At 45.8% G+C, this 20,712-nt stretch overlaps 3 protein-coding genes across 5 annotated transcripts; all 3 read left to right on the forward strand.

The window, feature by feature from the left end:
• Positions 1 to 3,222: 3,222 nt before the first annotated feature.
• Positions 3,223 to 8,526, forward strand: BDBG_03851. 2 transcript variants are annotated; one of them, XM_031721427.1, is made up of 6 exons: positions 3,223 to 4,456; positions 4,657 to 4,806; positions 4,963 to 5,062; positions 5,145 to 6,704; positions 6,840 to 6,923; positions 7,049 to 8,526. In XM_031721427.1, the coding sequence occupies exons 2-6, from the start codon at positions 4,677 to 4,679 to the stop codon at positions 7,467 to 7,469; spliced, it is 2,295 nt and encodes a 764-aa protein (XP_031577968.1). In that variant the 5' UTR covers positions 3,223 to 4,456; positions 4,657 to 4,676; the 3' UTR covers positions 7,470 to 8,526. The 2 variants fall into 2 exon arrangements, with proteins under 2 accessions (XP_031577968.1, XP_031577969.1); XM_031721428.1 differs by having other exon boundaries at positions 4,663 to 4,806.
• Position 8,527: 1 nt separating this feature from the next.
• Positions 8,528 to 12,730, forward strand: BDBG_03852. Of its 2 annotated transcripts, XM_031721430.1 has the most exons (5): positions 8,931 to 9,124; positions 9,358 to 9,968; positions 10,095 to 10,134; positions 10,208 to 10,529; positions 10,620 to 12,287. In XM_031721430.1, the coding sequence occupies exons 2-5, from the start codon at positions 9,730 to 9,732 to the stop codon at positions 12,209 to 12,211; spliced, it is 2,193 nt and encodes a 730-aa protein (XP_031577971.1). In that variant the 5' UTR covers positions 8,931 to 9,124; positions 9,358 to 9,729; the 3' UTR covers positions 12,212 to 12,287. The 2 variants fall into 2 exon arrangements, with proteins under 2 accessions (XP_031577970.1, XP_031577971.1); XM_031721429.1 differs by having other exon boundaries at positions 8,528 to 9,968; positions 10,620 to 12,730.
• Positions 12,731 to 16,644: 3,914 nt separating this feature from the next.
• Positions 16,645 to 20,709, forward strand: BDBG_03853 (carbamoyl-phosphate synthase arginine-specific small chain). The gene is made up of 6 exons (XM_002625748.2): positions 16,645 to 17,130; positions 17,221 to 17,233; positions 17,311 to 18,542; positions 18,615 to 19,313; positions 19,505 to 19,591; positions 19,681 to 20,709. The coding sequence occupies exons 3-4, from the start codon at positions 17,408 to 17,410 to the stop codon at positions 18,899 to 18,901; spliced, it is 1,422 nt and encodes a 473-aa protein (XP_002625794.1). The 5' UTR covers positions 16,645 to 17,130; positions 17,221 to 17,233; positions 17,311 to 17,407; the 3' UTR covers positions 18,902 to 19,313; positions 19,505 to 19,591; positions 19,681 to 20,709.
• The last annotated feature ends 3 nt before the right edge of the window (positions 20,710 to 20,712 follow it).

A 20,712-nucleotide genomic window follows, 5' to 3' on the forward strand; every position in this document is an offset into this window, starting at 1 on the left:
GCCAAAAAGACCTTGCCAGCCGCGCCCCGGCACCCATCCTTTTATAGTTAGTGGTGGGGGCTAGCTTGCCTGTTCCTGGCCCCCGGGGCGCCCCGGGGGCATACCGTTACACTTGCTCTCTCACACATATGCAGCGTATAATAATAAGTCGTTCAGTTACCCACCGCTCTAACATCCTAGCCAAGAGCAACCCAATTCAAGCTCAGACAAACGCAACCCGGGAAGGGGGAGGGGGGTTGAAATGGACTTGGACTGGGCTGGGCTGGGCTCAGTAGTAGCAGTGAACTGAGCTCATCAATCACCATCATCATTCATCGTCATCATCCCAAGTTCAAAAAACCGCGCTCTATCTATCTAACCTTGGTCTAACCCCCAGACCAGGAAGTGAGCGTGCTGTTTCAGACTCTTCTTCCTTCTTTTTTTTTCCTTTTTGCTTTTGCTTTTGCTTTTTTTCTTTTTTGCCTTTTTTTTTTTCCCACGTGCTAGTTTTGGATTTCGAAACTGCTCTAAAAAAAAAGTTGTGCATAGCTTGGTGGCTGTCTCATCCATCTTCTTTGACGTTTTCGAATCAAGAGAGGGGGAAGGGGGGTTTCTGGGCTTTTTATTGAGTGTGTACTCTGTAGCCTGTATTAATTTATCGATTTGATTTGATTTCGATGTGTAGTTACTCTGTAATGTACTCTGGACTCTGTACGTTCATTTTACATGTGTTCTAGTGTGAGATTTTGAGATTTTCAAAAAGGTTACTCTTTTTCAATTTTTTTATAAATATTCATTTTTTTGCCTATCAGCCAGCTACAGGTACTTTTTGTTATGTACCACATAACAGAAGTCAATCAAGATATCTCACTTGTAAAAAACTGGCGAAGAAATGGTGTATAACTACATCTGAGCGTAAAGCAAACCATCATCTTCACCAGAGTGATAAACACCCTCAGACATCCATTCATCCAATATCTGGCCTCCAAGAAAGAAAAGTCCAAATTTCATTCAACCAATCAACCTTTCCCACTGAGTATAACAAGAAACCCGGCCTAGTCCAGATCCCAATTGTTTGATTTGCAGCGCCGAGTGGAACCAGAAGAAGCTAATATTAATGTTGGGCAGAGAGAGAGAGAGAGAAGAGAAAGAGAGAGTTCAGGAGAGGCAGTAACACTTGACGTAGTTGTTAGTTATTAAATTATTCGCGATTGGGGACACTAATATTAATAATAATAATAATAATAACAATAATGATGGAATGGCATGCAACTCCCCTCCTGCAAAAAAAATGATGTGATTTGACTTGTCTCCGTGAAAATAATAATAATGGCCTTGCTTTGCCTTGCTGCATGCTGTAATGCATCTTTTTCTGGCTGATGAAGTCATACACTTTTTGCTCATTCTTCTTTCTTTCTTTCTTTTTTTTCCCTTTCTTTTTTCTCTTTTTCTTTTTCTTTTTCTTTTTTTCTTTTCTTTTTCTTTTTCTTTTCCTCTTTTTTTGTCTGGGAGAGAGGCGGTGTTTTGGTTGGTTGGTTGGTTTGGTTGGTTTGGTTGGTGGTTGGTGGGATGGATGGCGAGAGAGGGAGAGATAGTTAAGACATAGTTACAACGTAGGCCTGGGATCGTAATCGTAATCAGGTTTACATAAGCTACGGGATGTACATTGTACATGTACATGAATATGTACAGTACATACATTATACGGACGCTGGCCATGTTGCCCATCGTTGATCTGGGCGTGGTACACAACATTATAAGTACGGCGGTGGTTGTGGTTGTTGCTAATGTTGTTGGTTGTTGCTGGAAGAGAAGGGTGTGTCAGATGCAGCGATGACATCTACACACACAAGTACGCTCTGAACCTTCTTCTCAGGTTGAGTGGCGGAAGGGGGGGTTGGTTCATCATTGACAGAGAGATAAGATCTGAAAAGTTCGTACTCCGTATTTTCCGGGGTAAAACATCTCGGTCCTCGATCCCTTTTTAAGATGAAACGTACTACTGACGTATCTTGGAGGGGGGGGAGGGTTGTGAACTGCTGCGGATACAGGTTTAAACTCACTTATGCGTGTCTTTCTTGTTTAGCTCTTCCTTTTATTCTTCCTCCATTTTTCTCCTCTTGACAGTGCAGGACTAATTCATTGGAGTTGGTGATCACAATTTGAAAAGGTTGTGTTTCAACTTTCGTCTGGCTCCTGCTCTTTTGTAGAGAAGAAGAAGCCTTGTAAAATAAGATGATTGAATGATGAATGATGATACTCATTGCTTATCATTAATAATTGGAACTTGGAAGTATAGTATGACCAATAACTACATGTACTTACTGTACGGAGTATTTTTAGGTTCAGAAGAAGATCCAGGAACAGAATCAGAAAAAGAAATCAGAGTTTGACTGGAGTTTTATGTATGCAGCTAATAAATCTTTCCAGTGAAGGTATAAATTTTTTTTTCTTTTTTCTTTCTTTTTCTTATGGCTATTTTTGGATATGCCTATCAATGTTAACTAGTTAATAGTCAGTAATACTATGTAATAATAAGAATAAAAAAAGTACAGAAGATTCAGAAGCAGGTGCTGAGTTGTGATTGTGATGACTGGTCAACTGGTGAGTTTTCTCCATCTTCATCCTGTTCTTTTTAAAGTATTCTCTTCTCTGACATCAACTTAGTGATTGATTGATCAATAATTGCTCTTCTACTGCCCATCAGACCCTTGTCTGGGCTGGGCTGGGGGCTGGGTCCTTGATCAGGCTTCACCTGTTGTTGCCAGCCAAATCAGAATTAGTAATACCTACCAGGTACAGGTACAGGTAGTTACAGGTACAGGTACATGTACAGTGGTAATTAACACAATCCACACTTGCATACCCGTAGTAAGTTAGTTAATAATAAAAGGCAGAATGAATAAAATAAAATAATAATACATAAGTAGTAATATTAATTATTACTAACTATCCTGTCATGATATGATGCTTATTTTATACATTTCTCTCGCTCCTTCTCTCTCTACGGAGTAGTTATCAAGACTCCAAGTGCTGGGCCCTGGCCTGGCTCCTGATTCCTGTACTCCTTGCGCCGGTGTCCAGATACTAATCATACTAGTATCGTTGGCCCACCCGACACTGAGCCAGTGAGCCGATCCACGACGACGACGACAACGACGACTACTTAGTAGTAGTACTAGTTAGTTACTCATCAACATCATTCACTCCCACTCACTCCCCACAAGTCCCCACTGTTGCTGCTGCCCACTACACTTACCCACTACACTACCCACTACCCAGTGCCCAGTGCCCAGTGCCCAGTGCCCAGCGCGCCCGTGTCCAGCCGCCGAGTGTCGTCTATGATTGCTTGCCGCTAACTCGTCCTTGGACTGGACTGGACTGGACTGGATTGTCCGTCGTCGCCCCAGTCTGTCTGTTCTGTCTGTCTCTTCTGTCTGTCTCTCTCCCTACCTCTCGTCTCTCGTCTCTCGTCTCTCTCGCTCTCTGTTGCCTGTCCTGTCCTGTCCTGTCCTTGTATTGTGTCTTGTCCGGCTGTCTGTCCTGTCTGTCCAAAAGATTCCCTCATCCCATCCCTCAGTCCCCGGCGGCAACCCAACCCCCGTCCTCTTCTTCTTCTCTTCTTCTTCTTCTTCTACTTCTTCTACTTCTTCTACTTCTTCTACTACTTCTTCCTGCTTGCCCGTGGCCGCCCTTTCTTTTTCCCCTTATCTGCCGGCGCCCCCCCATATCCCACCTCCCCTCCCACCTCCCATAATAATAATATCCCGTCTGCCGCCGTCACAGCGCTCGCTCTGTCTGCAAAAGTACTCCGTAGTATTCTCATAATTATTGTTATTATTATTATTATTATTATTATTATTATTATTATTATTATTATCCACCTTCCTCCCCTCCCGCCGTCCTCCTCTTCTCTCTCTCTCTCTCTCTCTCTCTCTCTCTCTTTTTTTTTTTTTCTCTCTCTTTTTCTCCCGTCATCCCGTTCTCTTGTGCCTTCTTTTTTTCTCCATTTTCTTCTTCTTTTCTTCTTCTAATTTTTTCATGTCTTTTTAAAACCAAACATCACACATTATTATTTTTTACCTTCGTTTCGATCACACCAACACCCCCTGTCAACCCCGTCGAGCGCGCCAAGTACACCTTTTTTTATCGACCAAAAAATAGATATTAAAAAAAATATAAAAAGAAGCAAGTAGAGATAGAGAAGCGTTCGATCAGGGCAGGCCCGGACTCTCAGCTCTCTTCTTCGTTGCTTTTCTCGACAGGATTCGCGGCAGTGTCGGAGTGAGGCTGGCTCCTCGCACAACAACATCACCTCCACCACCACCAACAACAACCGCCATCTGGGAATCTCTCCTCCCATTTTTCCAACCCTTTTAACATTCGTTTCTCTTCTCGCTTTTTCATTTTTCTTCTCTCGCGTGGCTGGTGCCCATTGCGTCGTTGTTCCGTGTGGTTTTTCACTGTCTCCTAGACGGTTAGTTTCCCCCTCTCTCTCTATCTCTCGCGCTCTCTCGCGCTCTCTCGCTCGCACCCCTTCTACTGCACCTGTCCCCGAAGAGAGACACAGCCCTGCGGATGCGAAATTTCGTTCCCATTGCATTTTTCTATCTTGGCATTTATCTTCTTAAAAACTGCATTCTCGTTGCAATATGACTAACCCCTCCGCGTTTTAAGAGATAGGTTCGATCTGCAAAATGGCCATGTATTCGCAGCATGGTGCTTCGATGGCACCACCGCAAAAGCCAGAAACCTTCATGCTTTCCAACGAGGCTCAACAAAGTCTCCCCCGAGATGCACAGGTTGCCCTACAGCAAGTCGATAATTGTGAGTCTACTCTCTGCCTTTTCGCCATTTTCTTGTGTCGGCTCGATATTTAAGTCCTTGAACCGCCACGTCGTTCGGATTATCCATCCCTGTCCTTGCGCGTTAGAGCCATGGTCACCTAAAAAAAAAACCACCGTCCCTAATTCATGGCTATAGTAAAATACTTCCTTATATCCGCGCCGGTCGATTGGGCTCCAGATCAACTCATCAGACGATTCTTACTCCCAACAGGCGACTATGTTTCGTGTGTTTTATGGTATGTCTTTTTGCCCGTGATACGACTAGGGTTTGAGGCGGGGGAAGGAGAAGGTCAGTCGAGTCTAACAGAACGATCGCAGGAATAACCTTTTCCATATTTCGGGAACCGACATCGTGCGATGCTTATCCTTTCGATTCCAGGCCTTTGGCCGTCCAGTTAAAAACACCAAGAAGTTCGAAGAGGGCATCTTCTCTGATCTTCGCAACCTGAAGTCCGGCACCGATGCGTCCCTCGAGGAGCCAAAGAGCGCCTTTTTGGACTTCCTATATAAAAATAACTGTATTCGAACGCAGAAAAAGCAGAAGGTCTTCTACTGGTATAGTGTACCTCACGATCGGCTCTTCCTCGATGCCTTGGAGCGGGATTTGAAGCGGGAAAAGATGGGTCAGGAAGCAACTACGGTGGCAGTCAATGAACCTGCCTTGTCGTTCGAATTCGATTCCTCACAGTCTCTCTTTGAGCAACTCACAAAGGCGCAACAAGCAAATTCGTCTTCTTTCTCTGCCCACGCCAGCACGGCCTACACTCACTCTACCTCCCCTATGGGGAGAGCCACTGATTCTATGCCACCACCGCAACTACCCCAATCGATGCCAGTTCTTCAAGAGGACACCAGCAACCAGGGTTTGTACAATTCCATGGGAATGCCCAATAACTCGTTGACCAACGGTATGAGCAAACCCGAACAGGATCTGGGACAGTTTAGCTACGATCGAAACGGCACCCCTGTCTCCAGAATCCACCAGCGCCATACATCCATGCCGACGTTTATGGAGTACTCGCCGGCCCCATCGTTCGTTTCATCGCACTATGACGAGTATGGTGCAAGAGGGATATCCTTTGAACCAATTACACCTCCACAACACTCGCTACATCTTGGCCAGGAGCCTGCTTACATTGCCAATGAGGACACTGGCTTGTATACCGCCATCCCCGATATTGGGAACCCGACAGGCTTCGCTCCAATGATGCAACTTCCTCCTTCCAATCTTGTGGGTCCACAGTTTTCTACCGCAACTCGCACATTCCCAACTACCAATGTATATTCAGTCATTGAAGGATCTCCAACCTACAAACAACGGAGACGACGATCGTCGATCCCTGCCAGCATCACCCATGCCATTGCAGCGGCTGCTGGGCAATCTACTCAGTCGCACGGCCATTCTCACGCCCACGCCCACGCCCACGCCCACGCCCATGCCCATTCCGTGACACGACCAAGTGAGCTTCGCCGTTCCATGTCCAGGTCTGTCCCGGCGGTTATGGAAGGGGAGGAATCAAACAACGACTCGCCTCCAGGTTTAACCAATAGTTACACATCTACGGTCGTGAACCAAAAGGATCTGCTGCACGAACTATCTCGAACGGGCACTCCGCTGCCAAGTCTAGAGGAAAGTCCCCCCGAGCACCCTCTATCCCTGATCCAGGCCCACGATGAGTTGTCATCGTTACCCAATGGTGACCAAATCGACAATGCTATTGCCGCGAGCTCAGCCAATGGCAAGGGCGATCGGCCTGGTCCCGTCCGTCGCGCCCGCAGTGCGACAATGATGGAGCTTGGCCCTTATCCTCAGAAATCACATTCCTGCCCCATCCCGTCATGTGGCAGGTTGTTTAAGAGACTAGAACATCTGAAACGGTATGTGCTGCTATTTTTGAATATTTTGCATCGCGCAGGATTTGATTTGGAGCATTCTGTTTGGTTCAAATGTTTGCGGGCTTTAAAACTTGTTCTAACCGCTGGGCTTTTTTCACTGACTGACTGGGCGCCTAGACACGTGAGGACCCACACGCAAGAACGCCCCTATCCGTGCCCTTACTGCAATAGGGCCTTTTCACGGTCGGACAATCTTGCCCAGTATGTTTCACCTGTTTCTTTTTCTTTTTCTTTTTCTTTTCTTTCTCTGCCAGACTGGCTAAAAATAGTACCGTGCCTTCTGGAGCTACCCCGCTAACTAACTACCCTTGTTGCGGCCATTGCAGACACCGCCGTACCCATGAAACACAGCAGAGCGGGCAGCAGATAGTGAACAACTACTCGGACGAGGATCGCGAACAAGAACACGAGGAACAGGAATTCGGATCGCTGGGAGATACTGAGTCGCCTCGATCGTCTTCAGACCCGAACAGCCACAGCCATAACCACAGCAACAGCCACACTAACAGGAACAGAAACACTAATAACACCGACCACCACCACCATAGTAGCAGCAATAATAATAACAACGGTAGCAACAACAATAACACCAAAAACAACGGCAATAATAATAATTACATGCCGACCAGCATGGTCAACATGGCCAACGTAACTTCCATGCCGTCATCTATGGTGATGCAAACTAGTTTACCAACAATGGTCACGCCGCAGATGATAACGCCTCACCTCCTGCAGCAACATATCTAGAAGAGGGCTTGCTGGTTGGGCTGGGCTGGGTTGGCTGCTGGGGGTTTATACGTCTTTGCGTTTTTGCCCTTTTGCGTTGCGTTGCTTTGGCTTTGCTTTCCGCTACTCTGCTCTTTTGCTCTTTCTCCTTTGAGGATTCCATTCCTTCCTCCTCCCCATCGCGGGACATGGTGGTTTTGGAAAGGTGGTGTTGGCTCCTTTTTGGATATGAATTTTGGTATGGATATTTTTTGATCTTGGATTTTCCTTTCTTTCTTTCTTTCCTTTTTCTTTTCCTTTGTGTGGTTATGCTTTGCTCTGTTATAGAAAGGGAATCGGGTTTTATGCTAGTTATCACTGCTGATTTATGTCTCTCCTTCCTATCTATATATTTCCTTCCGCGCCCCTTCGAATAATCCTTCAAGCTCCTCCCCATCTATCTTATCCGATATATCTATCTATTCCTGTTGCCATTTTTTTTTGGTTTTGGTTTATTGGTTTTTGCGCGTTTCTAGTTTATGACCCTTTTATATATACCCCCACACATACATATATATACATGGCTTTCCTTGTCACTCCCCCCCCCCCCGGTCTGCGTCTTGTCTCCGTTTCTCTCGTTCGGAAGAATGGAAGATATTTTTTGGGTTTGTTTTCATACTATACAAGAAGTTCCCTCGTTACCGTCCTCCTCCCCACAAGCCCCAGGTTGTGGACTGATTGACTGGTTGTTGGTTGATGCGTACACAAAGAGACATTATTCAGAGCCGATTTGATACTCTTTTGAAACACATGGACATCTGCACTGGTACATGTCTACACATCTTCACATCTACACTCATCTGCTGAATATTTCTTACTACTTTCTTATCTGACTTTTCTTATATTTTTGCTATTCCAATGTTTCTCTTTTTGCCTATGATTATGAGCTTTTTTTGTCTCTGTTCCTATTTATGTGCTATTTGCTACTGCTGCTACCTACTATGATACTTATTATATACTTTATATTATAATTGATTTTCTTAATTCTCTGTCTCTCTCCTTTCCTTTTCTTTCTAGTTTTTTTTTTTTTTTTTTTTCTTCTGAAACAGATTCTCTTGACTTATTATTTTGCTAGATGCTCTTTGACACTCTATCCTTCTTTTATATTTCTTTGGTTTTTGTGATTTTTATTTGAAGTAAGTATAACATACTTCATTTGATTTCTTTCAATTAATTTTTCTATACATGCAATAAACTGCAGCTCTTGAAGAGTGATTGAATGAATTATGTCTTCCTTTAATCTTTTGTTGCTTCCAAGTTTCCACGCCTGCCCATGACAACGTTTCATGTGGAGAATCAGACGACGAAGCTTGTGTCTGCGATATTTAGAGTTTCCGGAGGCGGCGATACATGAGGTCGTTACACAGCTCCAAGGTTGGTAGCGACCTTTCCTATTCCGGAAAGAACAGACCAGGCCTGAACTTGGCCGGCTTAACTGTTGCCCTTCTTCTTCCAACTTACCCTCCCGCATATACCTCCCTCATTTCCCAACATCACATCACATCACATCGCATCGCATCGCATGCTAGGATTTTAGTTAGGAGTTCTTATCGGCGAAGGAAAAGGAGCTGCGGGAGGAGAATGTGATGTGGCCCGCAAACTAGCTAACTGAACTTAGCTATTTATTACGTTACTACGTAAGTCTGGTCTTGTCTGGCGGATTCAACAACAAGGACGAGGGAAAACGACGGGTTGATGTGAGCTGGGGAGGGAATAACATTAACATATATATATTTATTTTACCCGACGTTTATTGTACTTTACGCTTTGTTTGCTTTCTTTTTCTTTTTACCCTCTTGGACACGAGCCGTTTATTGCCCGTTTTTTCCGACTGCTGATAGAGATAAATACGGTACTGTGCCCGGCAAAGATCACCAAACGCACTTCTTAACTTACCACCCACCCCCTGTTCTCTGAGAAACGCACGGAGAGGGCGAAGGGGTGCAAAATCAAACTCCCCGCGGAAAGAAAGAAAGGAGAGACGATAGTTTTGTGCACGTTCGACTGTGTTGGGGAGGTAGATACATACATCCATATCATACCACGGCCCGCTAGGGGAACGGCCCGGCTTTTTTGCTGCGGAAACGAAAGGAAGGAGAGAGAGAGAGAGGAAGGGAGATGTACTGTACATGATACCCGACAAGCGTCATCCACGGAAAAGCAGATATAGAAAGGAAGAAGCAGAAAAAGAATACACCCTCGCGCAGCGTCTTTTCTCCCCTTTATATACATACCTCCTCTTATGAGCTCGTCATTGCCGGATAGAGAGTCGGATCGGTCTCCACTCCTTGGTGCGGGTGAGCAGGCGTCGTCGGGACACAATGCCATTGCCGATGATTCCGGAGGGTTGTTCGGTGGTGGTGATGCGGCGGCAGCAGCAGCAGCAGCAGATGATGATGATGATTTCGCGAAGGAAGTTTGCAAGGATGCTGTGTCGAAGAGTAGCTTGTATCTCTTTTTGCTTACGTTGAGTATTGGGGGGTAAGATTTTGCTCTTTTTTTTTTTTTTTTTTTTTTTTTTTTTTTTTTTGACGTTTTGCTTATTTGTTATTTGCGGTTTGGGTTGATTGATTGATTGATTGCTAACTTTTGGTGTTGATGATGTAGTTTACAAATTGTTTGGTCTGTGGAGTTGTCTAGTGGATCTGTATGTGCATGGGAATTTTTTGCCTGATATTTCCCCCCGTGGATACGAAGAAGCTAATATTTTTTGTCTACAGCCCTACTTACTCTCACTTGGGATGGATAAGTCCCTCCTGGCATTCGTGTGGATAGCAGGCCCCTTAACAGGAACCCTTGTCCAACCATACGTCGGCATCCGCAGCGATAACTGCAGAATATCATGGGGGAAACGAAAGCCGTTTATGATCGGGGGCGGGATTGCGACGATCATATCCCTACTCGCGCTTGCGTGGACTCGTGAGATCGTGGGCGGCGTCTTGGGCATATTTGGAGTTCCCTTCCGCTCCACGGGGGTCAAAGTAACCTCAATAGTCGTGGCGACGATTTTGATGTATTGTCTTGATTTTGCTATTAATACGGGTGAGTTTCTGTTTCTCCACCCCTCCCTTTTTCGTTGGACATGACTGTTAAAGGTCTCGTGCTTACATTGGCTTGGGGCTTTTTTTTTAGTGCAAGCGGCTATCCGAGCTTTCATAGTCGACAATGCACCGGCGCATCAGCAGGAATCCGCAAATGCATGGGCAAGTCGGCTCACTGGCATTGGCAATATCCTGGGATATATCTCTGGCTACCTCGACCTGCCTAAAATACTCCCGTTTTTTGGAAAGACGCAATTCCAAGTCCTCTGTGTGATTGCATCGCTGTCGCTGGGCATCACGCTTTTGATTAGCTGCCTCTACATCACGGAACGTGATCCGCGCCTGGAAGGGCCACCATCGTCAGATAACCCTGGCGTCGTCGCGTTCTTCAAGCAGGTTTTCCAATCCATTCGCAACCTGCCGCCGCAGATCCGCAAGGTCTGCGAGATCCAGCTCTTCGCGTGGATCGGCTGGTTCCCGTTTCTGTTTTATATCACCACGTATATTGGCCAGTTGTATGTCAATCCTATATTTGAGGAACACCCCCACTTGTCGCCTGAGGATATCGACGAGGCCTGGGTGACGGCTACGCGGGTGGGTACCTTTGCACTACTGGTCTACGCGATCATATCGTTCGCGGCGAGCATTATACTGCCGCTCCTTGTCGTACCGACCTATCGACCAAGTTTGCCATCGCGGAAAACTGCTGTGGCCCCAGCCGCCCGGCCGCACCCGTATCGTACGCGCAGAGAATCTACGTCAACTATGTCCATCACCGCCTCATCCGTAGCGGCGATTCCCCAACCACCACCACCTCCCCCTCCACAACTCAGCGAACCGCTCGAAGGAGGAACGGATAGAGAAACTCCCTCCCTCCTCTCCCGCCTGCAGATACCGGGCTTCACCCTCCGGCGTGCCTGGCTCATGTCCCACATCCTCTTCAGCCTGTGTATGTTCAGCACGTTTTTCATCAGCACGCCGCAGGCCGGGACGGTTGTCGTATCTATCGTTGGCATTCCCTGGGCGCTGACGCTTTGGGCGCCGTTTGCGCTTATATCGGCTGAGGTGGCGAGGAGTGATGCGAAGAAACGGAGGCGGAAGTATCGGTTGCATCGTGCGAGTCCTGGTAGTAGCGAATATCGGGGGTTTTTAGCGGAGCCCAGGGAACATCGGGCGGCTGGAGGTTCCAGTGGGGAAAATAGTAGAGAGGGCATGGAGGAGGTGGACAGCGGGGTTGGTGGAGCCTCCAGTCTGGCCCGTCAGCCCACTGCATCAACGTCCACGCCGGGTCCCGTTAACACCACGGACAATAGCAACGACGACAAAGACGACGCCGGGAGCTCTGATCGCGGCGTTGAGGATGACGAGGACGCTATCATCGACGACGAGGACGACGATGACGAAAACGACACAACCGACCAAGCGGGCGTGATCCTCGGCATCCACAACGTGGCCGTCTCCTGCCCGCAGATCTTCTCGACGCTGGTGAGCAGTCTTATCTTCAGCGCGCTGCAGAAGCCGCGCGGGGAGCCGGCGGATGATTCTGTGGGCTGGGTGTTGAGGTTTGGGGGGCTAGCGACGATTGGGGCGGCGGTTGTTACGAAGCGGTTGGCGGAGGGGAGGGGGGGTAGGGGAGGTAGGAGTGGTGGTGGTGGGGCCTGTGTGAGTGAGGGGGTGGTGTGAGTGGTACTTTTCCCTCCTATGTATGTTGTATGGATTTGTATACATTATATAGTGCAGAGTGGTTATCATTTTTCTCATTTTTTTTTTTTTTTTTGGGTCCTCTCTTGATATTCCTGGATCGGTTGTATATCCACATAATTACCCCACAAATACATAAGTGGCTGTTGTTACTGGCTAAATCATATCGCAATCTTCAATCTTCCTCCTCTTAAAAATTTCCCCTCCCAGGCTGATACTTCCCTTGCGGGGATGATCCCAACGGCAAAAGGCTCTCTTGCCGGGCAATGATGATGGAAGTGGTACAGAACCAACCCCTAAACTCGCATCGTGTTCAATGAAGGTTATGTATGTATGTATGTATGTATGTATGTATGGTATGTGGGATTCGGGGACTATGTTGGGAGGAGCGTAGTAGGTATTTAATATAGTTGTAAACAGCTGACTGAACATTCGCAAAAGCGCGGGATCACATCACTCTATATAATAATTATCAAAAAGTGTGTATTATTATGAAACAGCTGCCCTCCCTTTTTCTTCTTCGGCGTTCCTTTCAACGAGCAGAGGGCAGAGGGGAATGGTGGGAATGGAATTGTGATGACTGTATCATATCTAGATATCTCATATTTGTTTAGGGGGTCAAAGAAAAGCCTCTTTTTTTTTTTTTTTTTTTTTTTTTCCCCGTAGTGCCGAATCCCCTACATGGCAAACGGCGAGGGGAGAGGGGAAATCAAAGAGTAGAAAGTGCTGTGTAATCATATCATAAGCCTAGCTGTTAGTTAACATGGAGCATGGAATAGTAAAGAAATGATGTGAAGGATGGGATGGGACAGGATGAGCTAGGATAGCTCATGGAAAACACATAAGCACTTGTCACTAGGTATTTACTGAGAGGAAGAGAGAAAGGGGGGGGAGCGAATTGATTGTTGCATTGGTTAGTTCCCTAGGTATCTAGAGGTACTTAATGCAACAGAAATCAAGTGCTGGAAGGTTAGTCTGTCCCACAGGGGCTGAGGAGGGCTATTTCTACCCCTCTACCTAAGGAATAGACAGCGCTAACGCGAAATTTCGCCTTGAGCAAGCTCATTGGGCTTCGAGTGACGTATTATTTATTTATTTACCTTGGTGGAGGTAAGTGAACGAAGAGTACAGCTGGCTGTAGCCCAGAGAAATGCTGCGAAGAAGCTGGATGAAGAAGGTGAGTGATGTGAGGTGTGAATATCTTTCGCGCCGTTACATTCATTGTTTAAGTTCAGGGTATATAGATAAATGCGGTACTGAATGGGTATTTGATTGTAGAACCTTGCTCATATTTTTGTGAACACCACATGGAGACATAAACCATGCCAGTGCAAATGAAATGAAACATCCACTCTGCCCCTAGGTTAAGGCTCAAGCATTATGTTTGAGTAATTCCATCAAGAGTTTCCTTATCAAAAGCTGTGGGAGAAATATTTCCATGTAAGATCAACTATTTAACGTTTGCCTACAATCTCAGAAAAAGGTGGTATATGTAGGCGTGTACCAAACATTTTTTTCAGCTAGCTTTTCATTGATTGAGAGTGCTGAGAATATTAAACGATGAGTATACACTCATTGATAAAAAAATTGACAGAATGGCTTATCCCAACGCCAGAAGAAGCAAAAAGGAATCCTCGGAGCAAAAGCCTTGCTCTGTTTTGATAAAAACATCCAGCTGTCGGATGATTAGATCAAGAAAAAGTTATGCAGAGAGAAAAACAATCAGCACTTGATGGCAGCAGTGATCTGCTTGAAATCGATTTTTAAAACCAAGTGCTTTTGCTGAGTGTCAGGGGATCAAGATCAGGGGTCATCTGTCCTGCAATATATAATGGACAGGAAAAGTGGAGCAAACAGAGAATTGGTAGGATTTCTCAAGTGGATTATTATTGAACCTTTGGTGTTAGGCTAATCTACACCCAAGGTATTATGTAGTTTTATACAAGCTGTAAAACAGACATGAATGAATCAGCAGAAAAGCTACGCCTGGTCTTTTAATCGATGTCAAAATAAGCTTTGGGACCGGCGCTTGGCATTCTCGCTTAACAGTCCTATTTGGGCTAGCTCAGAAACCCTAAAATCTGTACCGGGCATTGATTGGCTTCTTCTGCGGGGATGAGAACCTAACGACCATGTTGAATCAGAGCACCGAAAAATTCGAGCGGTCCCTTAGGATTCGCTCGCAGTCTAGGGGTTTTTTCTTTCCAATGTTTGAGACTACTCATCTAGCAATCAAAGGCAAAGACTTACATTTCACTGCGTCCTCACTGCGGAATTTCCACACATAATAGCAGGCCAACACGACAACCCTGGTCTGTCGCTTCAATTAGGTAACCGCATCCTGGGCAAAGCGGACTAGAACCCCCGCGAATGAAGAACTCACTCACCCTTCGCGAGGTCCTCTTCCGGTTAGCCTTTCACCAAATTGTAGGCAAATCCAAACACAAAGATTAGGGATGAAATCCAGCAAACGCACGATGTCAAGTATTTACCAACTTGATCATACTCTCACTTGACACATCTTGGCTTGTTGCTCTTCTTTGTTCATCAATGAAAAGATGTAACATATAAGCTATCACTCCTTGAAGGTCAATTCCTAGAATAATTACGAACTCCCGCTGCTGGACAACAAAGAAAGAACAAAGAATAAAAAAGAATAAAAGAAAACAAAAAAAAAGTACAAATTGCAAAGCACAGCCATATAGCATTAGAGAATAGCTGAGCAAGAGACGCTCATCGGCTCTAGTCTGATCTAATCAGCTCGATTCCCTCTCTCCCCTACTTGTAGATCTTACGAATCTTCATAGTTTCGGTGCCTGGAAACGGGTCGAATTATATGTAACATTTGGGCCTTGCATGTGCTATTTTCATATCTTCAATTTACGATAATTTAGAGGTATCTATACTGACATAACATATCATCTTTTGACTTGCGCAGTGCATAAATGTAACAAATGTTTTGGACAAGCTTATCGAGAGCACCACATCCATTCAGAGCTTCATGATAATATGAAGGGATCGCTCATTGAGAAAGCAAGACAGAAGTCAGAGCACATTCAGCAAGCCTGATATAGTAAAACTAGACCAGAATCCCCTCCACATTATTAGCAGAACAAGAAAAAAAAAAGAAAAAAAGAAAAAAAGAAAAAAGAAAAAGAAAAAAGAAAAAGAAAAACAGAAGAAGAAGAAGAAAACACTTTAAATCCATCCTCAATTTTTATTGCCCGCCTCTTTCAAAATACCACTCGACACCACCACCAACCACAGATCCCTTCTTAACTTACAAAAACATGAAACCCTCACTCATCGCTCTCTTCCTCACTGAATCATCTGTCGTGAACGCATGTGATAACAAGGATGCGTATGACGACTGCGCCTGGCAATGTAGCATCCCCGGTGCCCCGAACTGTTAGGATTGCTGCGATGAGGAATGCGTACCTTGCTTGAGAGACCGGTGAATGTGGTATGTAAAAACCAATAGTGAGGGTTAAACTCTGCTTTTTTTATTTTTTTATTTTTTTTTGAATTTATGGGAGTGTGTGGGGTGTTGAGTGATGCGAAAATTGACATTGTGGTGTATTGTAGATTATGGGCTACTGGTGTGTGAGAGATGAGAACTAGGGCGAGGGAAAGGAGGCGGCGGGTTGTCTGTCTGGCCTGATTACCCGCTGCGTTTGACAGACCATTGTGATCGGGATTGGGGATAAAGAGCTCTTCTTATGAAATAGGGAAAATGAGAGGGCTTTCAGACACTGCCAGCGTTATCAAGTAAAAATATCTATATATCTTGAAGATTTTTCCACATTGCAACCATCACGCAGGCTACAGCGTTTTGAATGGATGATCCGGAATATTTAATACATCAACGATTTAGTTTAGTAAATGCATTTCACAAAGGGCTGGAGATGCTTTCAGCAGAAGTAAATCTTCGGAGAATGACGATATGTTTAACAAACCTCTAAACCATAGAACAACCATTTGCGAAAGGGAAACGCTTTTTTTTTTCCAACGAAGCCGCATACTGTTCCTGCAAGTAAGGGTTTTGCTGCCCATAAATGATTATCTAGTATAACGTTAGACATGTGGCGGGTGCTAATAAATCCATCCCGATGCCGTTACTCTCTCTTCAGCACCTCAGGGCAGTCTTCCCGAGAAAACTCCTGTGTCAGATTCATGTCCGGCTAATCTAGAGTTATCTTTCCGCTGGGCACGTTTGCGCAACTCCACTAGTAATAGGATATCATCAGCGGGCTTCCAATGTATTTCGGAAGTGAGGCAATATATAATATATACACATAGATCTATGGGAATGGCGAAGTTTAGCTGCCTATACTCGTGTAGATGATAGCTTAAAATATCATGCCTTCAGCGTTCATAGATGTCTCATCCCATGGTAAGGAACGGGAGAGTCATAGGTAACTCTTCTGATAGCGGGTTCACCATCTCGATCCAGGTATGTAGTCCAGGATAGTCCAGGATAGATCGAGGGATAGAACATCCCAAGGCGGCTCTCAAGCTCAAAAACAGTACCGTATTACATGCCGTTACGCCAATACCACCGCCACTAGTGCAGAGAAATGGCCGTACAGGACGGCAACGATACACGCCTTTCGCCACGCTCTCATTGGCTCATTGGCCCAACAGCGCCCGCCCGACACCGCCCTGAGTCAAAAACTTTTTTTCGCTGTTCTTTTTCTCCCCTCCCGGATTCACCGTCTTTTTTGCTTCCTTTCTACACCATCACGACGCTCGACACATTGCACCACCCACACAGCCAGTTCTCTCAATGCCTTCTTCCACACTCATCTGAGTACCCAGTACCCACTACACATAGTATATTTAAGTGCTTGACGAGCACAACAGCGCTTATGCGTGTAATTCCTTCAATCTTTACTTCTCAGGTATGTCTGCCTCCCAGAGTCGGGGAAAATGGCTCCCCAACCAGCATCATTTCTCATGACTGTGATCTCTGACTGACTTTTGTGATTTAGGACTACATATCTGGTATGCCCAAAATGCTTGAACTCTACCATCCCATCCCATCCCATTGACGCCTAAACTAACTCAAATCCCCGTTCCAGATCACCTCTGGAAAGCTTCGGTAAATTGAGTCATACATCGCGCTAGTTGAGAGTTGAGTTATAAAACTGTAGAGACAAAAAGAAAAAATCAACAATTATGTTTGCACGAATTATCAAATCAGTCCCAGCGGGGGCTCATGCTACCGCTGCTCTGAGGACTCCGGCCTTTAATGCTCGATTCATGGCTACTGTCAGCCGAACCGATCCTCTCCAGACCGCTCCCCCACCTAAGAAAGTCACCCCATCGGCTCATGACAGGGCGACATTCACGATCAGAGATGGTCCGGTATTCCACGGGAAGTCGTTTGGTGCCAAGGCAAACATCTCCGGTGAAGCTGTCTTCACCACTTCCCTCGTAGGATACCCGGAGTCCTTGAGTGACCCTTCTTATCGTGGCCAGATTTTGGTCTTCACCCAGCCTTTAATTGGCAACTACGGCGTGCCGTCTGCTGAAAGGGACGAGAATGGCCTTCTTAAATACTTTGAATCTCCCAGCCTCCAGGCTGTTGGCGTTGTCGTTGCCGATGTTGCCGAGCGCTACAGCCACTGGACCGCTGTTGAGAGTCTCGGTGAATGGTGCACTAGGGAAGGTGTACCCGCCATTTCTGGAGTTGACACTCGTGAAATTGTCACCTATCTTCGTGAGCAGGGTTCCTCCCTGGCCCGAATCACAATTGGCGAGGAATACGATGCTGATCAGGACGAGGCCTTCGTTGACCCGGAGCAAATTAACTTGGTGCAAAAGGTTAGCACCAAGGCCCCCTTCCATGTTAGCCCTGGAAATAGCACCGCACACGTCGCCGTCATCGACTGCGGCGTTAAGGAGAATATCCTGAGAAGTCTTGTCAACCGGGGAGCCAGCATCACTGTCTTCCCTCACAACTATCCTATCCACAAAGTTGCGCACCACTTCGACGGTGTGTTCGTCTCCAACGGACCCGGCGACCCAACCCACTGCCAGGATACTGTCTACAACCTCCGCAAATTGATGGAGACGTCCCAAGTGCCAGTAATGGGTATTTGCCTTGGCCATCAGCTCATTGCCCTGGCCGCTGGTGCTCGAACAATCAAGCTGAAGTACGGCAACCGTGCCCACAACATCCCTGCTCTGGATTTGACCACGGGCCGCTGTCATATTACCAGCCAGAATCACGGATATGCCGTTGATGCTTCTACGCTCCCAAGCGACTGGAAGCCCTACTTCATCAACCTCAACGACTCTAGCAACGAAGGTTAGTAACATCCATATATTTTCTCTGCACCTAAACTTTTTACGTCGTATTTATTAACTTGGTTGTCTTTAGGCCTGATCCACAAGACCCGACCTATCTTCAGCACCCAATTCCACCCGGAGGCAAAAGGAGGCCCGCTCGATTCCTCTTATCTTTTTGATATCTACCTGGAGAGCGTGCATAAGTACAAGGCCACACAGGCGGTGTTCCAACCTCATAGGGACAGCCGCCCAAGCCCTCTACTTGCTGATCTTTTGGGCAAGGAACGGGTTGGCGTGCAGGCTACTATTGGCGTTGAAAGTCAGCCCGTCGCAGCTGGTGTTGCCTCTGCCCCTGCTGCTGCTGCCGCCGCCGCTTGATTGATGACTTTTGCTTCCTTTTTTTTTTAATGCTCTGGGTGCTTTGGCGTTTTCCACTCTTTGTCCTCTTTTCCAAGTTTTCTGTTTATGCCATTTCATTTTTACCGTTATCGCGCCGTTTTGGGCACGTGGACTATTGTTCAATTCTTATGATATTTTTTCCCCTTATTTAGTTCTCTAAAGTAATCAAATTACACTCTTCCGCCTAATATTACCTCTATCGTGTCTCCTCGCATCCAATCAAGAAATCCGCTTTTCCCACTGATTACATAATCACCACAGGTTCTCGCTTGGACAGCCACTAAACCCTTAGCGCAAAATCAGCTGAGTCAGCCACGCACACTACAAAGCAACTCCAACGCTCTCTCTCCTTCTTCCTCTTAGCAACCATCCCCCTCATCGTCAAAGAAGTGTAAGTTATCAATTCCCTTCCTTGCTCTGTTGTATATTCATCTCTCCTATACGGAAATGGATATATTACTTGACCCCCGCATTGCCACTGCACACTGCGGCCAATTGACGTGGAACACAAGAACATGCATGACCTATTTGATGTTGATATCAATTGAATGCAATTGCTAACCACACCCACAACGACAACAGTCAAAACTCTGCGAAGATGAGAGCTAAGTGGAGAAAGAAGCGCGTTCGACGGCTGAAGCGTAAGCGCAGAAAGGTCCGGGCTAGAAGGTTCGTTCACGCACATTTTATTCTTCAAAATAATCAAATATTATTTCCCAAATGGATTTGATCTCCGGTATAGCTAACTCCCATTACAGCAAGTAAACAACTCGACCACTCCGTCTCAGCTTTTTCTCCGTCCATGCATTAAGTCATGCTCCCCTCCGAGCTGAAATGAAACCGCACACCGATTGAATTCCCTCCCCCCAAACAAAAGCAAAAAGAACATGAAACTCGAACGAATACGATCATCTTAAACGAACACACCACGATTGCCCTATCTCTTTTCCTTTCGCCTAGTCATAAAAGCAGTAGCTCAGATGCCTTTTCCATTTTTCAGCATCCCAACCCGTTCTGAGCTCCGCCTTTTTTTATTTATCTTACTTCTTAACGAAGAGTTACGACAAGGAAAGAAATTTGACGACATGAATTTCTTGTTTTTTGATTGGCTTTTTTTCATTTAAAACGTTCGGTTGCGGGAAATGGGGGTTGGGGAAGGAGGAAGAGGCGCTAAATGGAAAACTCACATATGTCTTTTGTCGCCTTTGATTCCTTCAAATCGAAGGGTCTGATTTTTGTGTGGATGGGAGGGAGCTGGTCAATTCCCCCCCCCTTTCCTGATATGTTTTAATTTCCACTTTTCTTCTCTTCGCTTGCGATTTGTTCTCGTCTTAAACAGGGGGAGTGCAGATCAAGGTGAAGGAAGAAAGGGGAAACATCAACATTGTAGGAATTACGGAGCTGTTGGGGTTTACTTAAAATAATACAAGGCTAATTTTTTTTTCTTCTCGTCTATTGATCATCTTTGTTTCTGAATTTCTTAATGGCAGTTTCTTTGCCTTGCTTGTTCGTGCCTCATTTTCTAACTCTGGGACGAGTGCGCGGGGTGTGGCCCTTCATAAGTGTGGCCTTAGCTCTCATCCTGTGACTATAAATCCATTGGTCGAAAAATTCAAGTAATATTATTTTTTCCAATCGTAGGATTACGGGTAAATAGTCCATTCCATCAATGGATTTATTTGTTGGTTGATTGCCGTGGTGTTGATCAGCGTTTAGTGCAAAATCTTCGCCGGGAAATATTTTAGCGGTGGAGATTTTATATTTTTTATATAATTTTTCTCTCTCCGCCG

The sequence above is a fragment of the Blastomyces gilchristii genome (assembly GCF_000003855.2).
Source record: "Blastomyces gilchristii SLH14081 genomic scaffold supercont1.6, whole genome shotgun sequence".
NCBI lineage: Eukaryota > Fungi > Ascomycota > Eurotiomycetes > Onygenales > Ajellomycetaceae > Blastomyces > Blastomyces gilchristii.